This window comes from Colobus angolensis, unplaced genomic scaffold (assembly GCF_000951035.1).
Source record: "Colobus angolensis palliatus isolate OR3802 unplaced genomic scaffold, Cang.pa_1.0 Scaffold1, whole genome shotgun sequence".
Lineage (NCBI taxonomy): Eukaryota > Metazoa > Chordata > Mammalia > Primates > Cercopithecidae > Colobus > Colobus angolensis.
In genome coordinates this window covers 16476509-16484240 of record NW_012110918.1, presented here as the reverse complement: position 1 = coordinate 16484240, position 7732 = coordinate 16476509, and the positions used below count along the sequence as shown (strand labels likewise).

At 52.4% G+C, this 7732-nt stretch overlaps 1 protein-coding gene across 1 annotated transcript in view; it reads right to left on the bottom strand.

The window, feature by feature from the left end:
• CARD14 (caspase recruitment domain family, member 14) overlaps positions 1-7732 on the bottom strand; it is a 53334-nt gene that overhangs the window by 30712 nt on the left and 14890 nt on the right. Inside the window, exons 2-5 of the mRNA XM_011958407.1 lie at positions 6856-7001; positions 3377-3607; positions 2223-2360; positions 932-1257 (exon numbers count right to left, since the gene is read on the bottom strand). Of these exons, the coding sequence (XP_011813797.1) occupies positions 932-1257; positions 2223-2360; positions 3377-3587 (675 nt within the window). The 5' untranslated portion in view covers positions 3588-3607; positions 6856-7001. The remainder of the gene's footprint in view (positions 1-931; positions 1258-2222; positions 2361-3376; positions 3608-6855; positions 7002-7732) is intronic.

Sequence of the window (7732 nt, the reverse complement as noted above, 5' to 3'; positions counted from 1 at the left end):
AAAAAAAAAAAAAAAATCAAAAAAAATTTTAAAAAAAGGCAAAGCGCTGGCCAGCGCAGGGGCTCACACTTGTAATCCCAGCACTTTGGGAGGCCGGGGTGGGAGGATCACTTGAGCCCAAGAGTTGGAGACTAGCCTGGGCAACATAGTGAGAGCCCCATCTCAAAAAAAAATTTTTTTTTAATTAGCTGGGTGGGTGGCACAGTCTGCAGTCCCAGCTACTCAGGAGGCTGGGGATGGGACCCCTTGAGCTCCGGAGTTTGAGGCTGTAGTGAGCTAGGACTGCATCACTGTACTCCGGCCTTGGTGACAGAGTGAGACACTGTCTCTAAAAAATTAAAAATAATAGTAATAAAAATAAAGGTAAAAAGAAAATGCCAAAATGACAAAGAGTGCACATCCTCCATATTTTGAGAAGCCTTTTACCCAACAGTCAGGTCATTAGCCCCAAAGAAAAATGAGTGAAACACACTGAGTTTCAGAGGCCTGAGTTGAGAACCCTCCTGCCCTCCCCACCTGAGTCCAGGACCAGCTGAGAAGGACAAAGGAGGACGACAGAGACTGACTATCCCGTGTCACTGCTGCAGCTGGGCAGTGGGACACAGGTGGCTCTACAAATATGGAGCCCAGAGTGTCCAGATCTGCCCAGACGTCGGCAGGATGGGCAGTTCACAGACAAGCAGGCCAGGCCACGGGCAGCTACTGGACAAGGCACACCTCGCCACCATGCAGGCTATACAGAGGGGCCTGGGTGGCCTCCCGGGGAGGGGAAGGATCAGCTTCCCAGACAGGTCTCGGCCAAGGGTCTTGGGGCAGGGAAGTGTTAGACAAGGAAGAGGGGAAAGGAGTTCCAGGCAGATGGACCAGCTAGTACAAAGGCCTGGGGGCAGACAGCAGCAGGGTCCCGCTGGGGTGCAGGGTGTCCCCCTACCTCCTCCTGCAGGCTGCGGCAGCGTGAGGCGGCCAGCTCCTTCTCCTGCAGTGCACTGCTGTAGTGCAGCGAGAGGCTGAGCATCTCATCCTTCAGCCTCAGCACCTCATGGAAGTGGGTGCTAACCTCACGCTTCATGCGGCTGTGGTCAGCCTCCAGCTGGTGCAGGCCCTCAGCACGGGTCTCGGCCAGGTCCAGGCGCTCCTGCAGCTGCTGGCACTGCCGCAGCAGCACCTCCTTCTGCCCCTTCTCCTGATTCAGCTCTTCTTGCAGGCTGCCGATGGCCCCAGCCAGGCACTCGGTCAGCTTGGATGTCTCCATGAGACCTGTGGGAAGACGGGCAGGTGGGCAAGTGAGCAGGTGGGAAGCTGAGCATGTGGGCAGATGGGCATGTGGCAGGTGTGCAGGTGGGCCAGTGGGCCGAGGCATTGCTCCCATGCCCCCACAGCCTTGCCCAGACTCCCCAGCAGGCCCCCAGCTTTAACCTGCTAGTCTCCTTAAAAGCTCCTGGGCCTCAAGCAGTCTTGGTCCTTTGGTTGAATAAACAGCGTGACTCCTGATTTTGGCATGAGGGTTCCCCACTCTGACCTTCCCCATGAGACCCCACTGTTCAGATTTAATGACCCTCCTTGGTAGCTGAGATACGCTCAGTGTTAACTCATTTTAATGTTATCCCAAGAAAAAGATAAAACAAGAATACGAATCCATGTACCAGAACTCTAAAGAACATAAACACACACTGTGTGGGAATACAGGGAAAATGGTCTGTTCTCCTCTGTTTTGGGTCATGTGAGTCCTGTTCCTTTCAATACATAAATCTTTCAACAGTTCCTCCAGGGAAACCTAGAATTACTCCCTGAAGGAAAATGGTGAGCAGTGCACAGAAGGCTCTGCAGCCCTGTACCCTCTGGCGCCTCCTAGGAGCTGGGGCTGGGCTGTTCTGGCCCCTCCAGCAAAGCCGCAAGGTTAAAGGCAGACTCCAGGAGACACCCCCTTGCCCTTTGCTTGTGTCTCTCCAAGCAGATCTCTCTACCCCATCCCTCAGGGCTCTCCTCTTGGCGCTGGGTAATTCAGGACCAACCCTTTAGAGTCAAGGCACAGGGGCTCCTTATCCTACCCACCCCCAATACGGGGAGGGGGTTCCTCACCCTCAGAGTGCTGGGGCTGGGACAGGGACTGCAGCCTGGAGGGAAGGGGGAGAAGGGCGAATCGGCAGGTAAGTGGGGCACCTGGGGTTACCAGGAGCCTGAGGTTCCTAGGAAGTGCCTGCGATCAGAGTCGGAGCTCTCACCGCTAAAGTTGCTGAAGTCAACATCAGGCTGCAGCCCAGTGACCAGGGTGTAGACGTCAGGGTTGTGGAACTTCAGGCTCTCCAGGAAGGCGATGGCCCCATTCTTCCCTCGAGTCTTCAGCAAATCCAGCAAGTGCCCTTGGGAGGCAGAACCGTCTGTTAGCTACCAAAGGGGCTGCGCGCCCTGGCTGGGTTCCCCACGGGGGAGCGGCCTGGGGCTGGGGAAACCCCTCGCACTTCTAAGAATTGGGAGGTAAAAGCAGTTTTCCGGGATCTGCTGGGTGGGATGCACCCTCACTACTCTCACAGGCTCCCTTTACCCACATGACCTCAGTCAGACTTGAGAAGGGTAAAGCTGGCATTTATTGAGCAAAAACTGCAACCCAAGTGCTCTGGCAAGCGTGGGGGGACGGGGACAGGGTGAGGAGGTCGGTTCCTGCTTGCAAGAACCTCCCTGGCAAGCCAGTGGGTGGTGCAGATGCCGGGTCCCACCACAGTGCCATCAGCTTTGGAGCCATGCACAGAAAGAAGCAGAGTGGCACCTCAGGGCTACAGCAGACAGGTCCAGGGAGCCTCGGGGCCTTCCACACCCAGGGCCCAGAGCCCATCTCTCTCGGCCAGAATGACTAGCGTGGATTAATCTCTCCTGTGTTTGGGGTTCATACGCCAACATGCATGAATATTACCATGTTGACAGCTACCACTGACTGCCTGTTTTCTATAGCCCCAGCTTTGCAGTATTTTATAAACTAACTCACTTGCTTCTTCTAACAACTTTATATGGTAAAGCCATTAGCATCCTCATTTTTTAATGAAAAAACACGGCTAGTGGGACCATCAGAATAGACTCCAAAGACATCGGTAGCGGTGTGAACGGTGGTTCCCCTTCACAGACATGTCCATCTGGAACCTGTCCAGGTGACCTTTTATGGGAAAAGGGCCTTTGCAGATATAAGTTAATGATTTCAGGATCAGATCATCCTGATTATCCAGGTGGGCCCTAAATGCAAGAGCAAGTGTTTTTATAAGAGACGCGATGAGAAGAGACCCCCTGAAGATAGAGGCAGACAGTGGAGCCGTGTGGACCGAAAGCCAAGGAACACCTGGGGCCCGCAGGAAGCTGGAAGAGGTGGGGAGGAGGGAGCTGCTCTCACCGGCCCTCATGGCGCTGTTGGTGAGCCGGGGGCTGTGCAGCACCTCCTCCTCGTCCAGCTGGCACAGCACCTTGGCCTGGCGCAGGTAGGGAGTGAGGCGGCTGGGGCAGATGCAGCGCACGATTCTGTGGCGGTGGCTCTCCATCATGTCCCACAGCGTCTCCTCGTCCAGCGCGGTGAGCGCAGAGTCCTTGCGGCAAAGTTCCCCCATGGCTGGGCGCTGGAAGGACCCTAGGAGGGGCGGCCATGGAGATGGAGCTGTCAGGGAAGCAGGAGCCCAGGAGAGCCAGGGTGACACCATTTTAAAATCAACTCCATCGTAAAATTTGCAAGGTGCACTCTTTGCCAGTCAGAACCCACGGTCCTGGCATGTTTACAGCAGGGGAAGCAGCATGGTAACGCATGTAAGGACAAACTCCCATGACGACAAAATGTCCAGACACCCATCACAGGATCAGATCTGCTTTGAAGATGATTATACTCATCGCCATGGTGTTGAAACGACCTTGATGGTCTTTGCCATGCTGGTTTCTCCCTCTGCGTAAGACTGAGTGCTATGGCCCCACCTGCTCTACCCCAATCCTAAGCAATAACGTCGCTAATTCACATTTTGTTGTGTCAGTTACAGCTTTTTCTAAAAAATTAAAGTAAATAAATACTTATTTTTTTTGGCCGGGTGAAGTGGCTCACGCCTGGCCGAGGTGGGCAGATCATGAGGTCAGGAGATCGAGACCATCCTGGCTAACATGGTGAAACCCCGTCTGTACTAAAAATACAAAAAAAATTAGCCGGGAGTGGTGGTGGGAGCCTGTTGTCCCAGCTACTGGGGAGGCTAAGGCAGGAGAATGTCATGAACCCGGGAGGCAGAGCATGCAGTGAGCCGAGATCATGCCACTGCATTCTAGCCTGGGCGACACAGCGATACTCTGTCTCAAAAAAAAAAAAAAAAAAAAAAAAAAAAAAAAAAAAAAAAAAAAAAAAAAAAAAAAAAAAAAAAAAAAAAAAAATTCATCTAAAATAATGGTAGTAGGCTAGGCATATTGGCTCATGCCTATAATCCCAGCACTTTGAGAGGCCAAGGCGGAAGGACTGCTCAAACCTAGGAGTTCGAGACCAGCCTGGCCAACATGGTGAAACCCTGTCTCTACTAAAAATACAAAAATTAGCCAGGCATGGTGGTATGCACCTGCAATCCCAGCTACTCAGGAGGCTGAGGCAGGAGGATCATTTGAGCCTGGGTGGCAGAGGTTGTGGTGAGCTGAGATTGTGCCACTGCACTCCAGCCTGGGTGACACAGGGAGGCCCTGTCCCAGTAAACAAACACACACCCAAACAAACAAATAACAGTAGGGGTGCTACACTTTGGAAATGCTGCTTTCTATGTTCTTCATGAAAGGTAATTTTCATTAGAAGCAAGACTGTTGGCTTCTCTAGAGCTGAGATCGTGCCACTGCACTCCAGCCTGGGTGACATAGCGAGACTCTGTCTAAAAAAACAACAAAAAAGTTCCCATTGTTTTCAGCTACCTAGCAGGTGGTCCCTTGTTTGCAGCGGCCCAGGACACTGATACAGAGGACTGCACAGAGGACTCCACGTGAGGGAAATGTGCTGGGGAATGACACTGGGCACAAATGCCTTGGGGAAGATGCTTCAGGGTCATAACGGCCAGCACGGCTCGGCTGCGGAGGGATGGGCTTACAAAGGTGGCCACGCAGACAGAGGGTGGACAGGTCCCCGAAAGGGCTGAGCTGCAGCTGGTCTGGGCCGCCACCAGGGCTGATGTCCCAAGCCCAGGTCTGTCTGGACAGAGTACATGAAGCACGTTGCTGTTACAGCCTGGAACGCCTGCTCTTCGGGGGACATGCTGGCTAGTGCAGACTCTAAGAGCTGTTGGAGGTCCTCAGCGGTCACCTGCCCAGCCTCCCGTCCTAGCAAGAGGCCCAGGCACCCTAGCTTTGGAGATAAGCTGTGTCCTCTGCTGTGCCCCTGTCTGAGCCCCTATGTGGCATCAACATAAGGCCATTAGCTCATGAATCCATCTAAATAATTTTAAAATGTTTTAAAACTGTGCACTGTTTCCAGCATATTTAAAAAATCCTCCAAATAACAAATATCCTGCAAATAACAAATATCCATGTACCCACCATGTGGATTCAGCCGTCTTGACATTCTGCACTTCAGGTTTCTTTTTAAGGAAACGAGAGGCAGATGGCGCCTTTTGTTCTCTTCAGTCCCTCTTCCCTCCCTCTCTGGCCAGACATTCTAAAAATCATTTTAAAATGTTTTTTTTCAAGGTAGGGTCTTGCTCTGTTGCCCAGGCTGGAATGCAGTGAGGTGATCGTGGCTCACTGCAGCCTTGAGCTCCCAGACCCAAGCAATCCTCCCACCTCAATCTCTCAAGTACCTGAGGCCACAGGCATGCGCCACCATGCCTGGCTTATTTTTTAATTTTTGTAGAGATGGAATTTCCCTGTGTTGCCCAGGCTGGTCTCGAACTCCTAGGCTCAAGTGATCTGTCTACCTCAGCCTCTGAAAGTGCTGGGATTATCGCCCAGCCTAAAAATGATATTTTAAAAATCATTTCCTATAAGTGGAAGTGTGTATAAACAGTATATAGTATCTTTGCATGATACTTCAAGCAGGTTTACATCAACAGCGCCTTTGGTGTTATCTGGGACTTCACAGAAACTATCGTTCTGTGTGAGGCTGTGCGGCTTCTGAGGTTTCTCATACTGATACATGCAGCTTGATACATGCACGATCCTTCAAACTGTGACCCGGATTCAATGATATGAATAACCACGTGGACTTATTATGCTCCTGTGTGAGGATATCAGGTTGTGCCTAATTTTTCTCCACTGTCCACAGAGCTGCAGCCACCGCCTTTGTTAATCTCTTGGGCACAGGTGGGAGCGATTCCTCACAGACCCATGAATTCCCGTGACTTGATTCTTTTCATTTGGAATGAGAGGCTGGACCACGGGAGACAGATGCCTCTTGAAGGGGTCTGTATGCTAAAAATACTTGAGAATCAGAGCAAATCAACACCTGCCATCTAAAAAATGGAAAATGGGCCAGGCGCAGTGGCTCATTCCTGTAATCCCAGCACTTTGGGAGGCCAAGGCAGGCGGATCACCTGAGGTCAGGAGTTCGAGACCAGCCTGACCAATATGGCGGAACCCCATCTCTACTAAAAATACAAAAATTAGCCAGGTATGGTGACGGGTGCCTGTAGTCCCAGCTACTTGAGAAGCTGAGGCAGGAGAATCGCTTGAACCTGGGAGGCAGAGGTTGCAGTAAGCCGAGATCGCGTCATTGTACTCCAGCCTGGGTGACAGTGCGAGACTCCACCTCAAAAATTAAAAATACATATATATTTAAAAATTTAAATAAAACATGGGAAATGATCATTGGAGAGTCGTGTGTGCAGGAGCAGCACCACAAGCCATCCAAGGAGCCGGATCTCCGGAAGTACTCACCAGGGGTCTCAGGGTCGCTTTCGCAGGAGCTCCGTGCAGCGGGGTGGGGTCCTCAGTCCCCGCAACGTCTCCAAAGCCCCGTGTGGTGCCGGCTGCCTCCTCTCTGCAGGCTGCTGGGCAGGACGGAGCTGGGCAGAAGGAAGAGCCTGAAGCCAAAGCAGCACCAGGTGAACTGACGGTGATTTCAAGCCATGTGACCTGTTCTAGAACTCAAAGTTCGGTCACAACAACCGCAAGCTGCGGGGAAAAGACGTTAAACTTGGATCCGGGAAATAACTCGACGGACCTTTGACCCCTGTGGTTTTCCCAGTAACTTCTGAAGCTTCCTTAGCGCTTGGAAGCAGACTTCCAGAACGCACCTGGGCTTTGAACCCTAGACTACCAAGGAGAGTTGACAGGCGCAGCAGTTATCCAAAGCGTCCACAGGCCTGTCTGGGGCTCCCCACAGGGCCAGGCCACTCACATCCTTCTGCTGAGTCTCCTTGCCCGGAAGGAAGAACAGTTGGAGAGGACGGCGACGGGCCCAGAGGCCGGGGCCGGCAGGTGAGGAGGAGAGGAGAACCAGCCTAGGGCACTCTGCCTCACTCCTTCTGATCTCAGTCCTGTTTCTGACTGGAACAGGTGATTGAGGCTTGTGAGTCACTGATTGTGCCCCCCACAAAAGAACGCTGAGTCTTGACCCAGTACCTGTAAATAGGACCTCATTGGGGAATAGGTCCCTGCCAAAATAATCAAGTTGAGGTCATTAGGGTGGGCCCTCGTCCAGGGATGGGTGCCCTTATAACAAGAGGAGAAGGGCTGAGGGCAGTGGCTCATGCCCGTAATCCCACACTTTGAAAGGCCAAGGCGGGCAGATTGGTTGAGCTCTGGAGTTTGA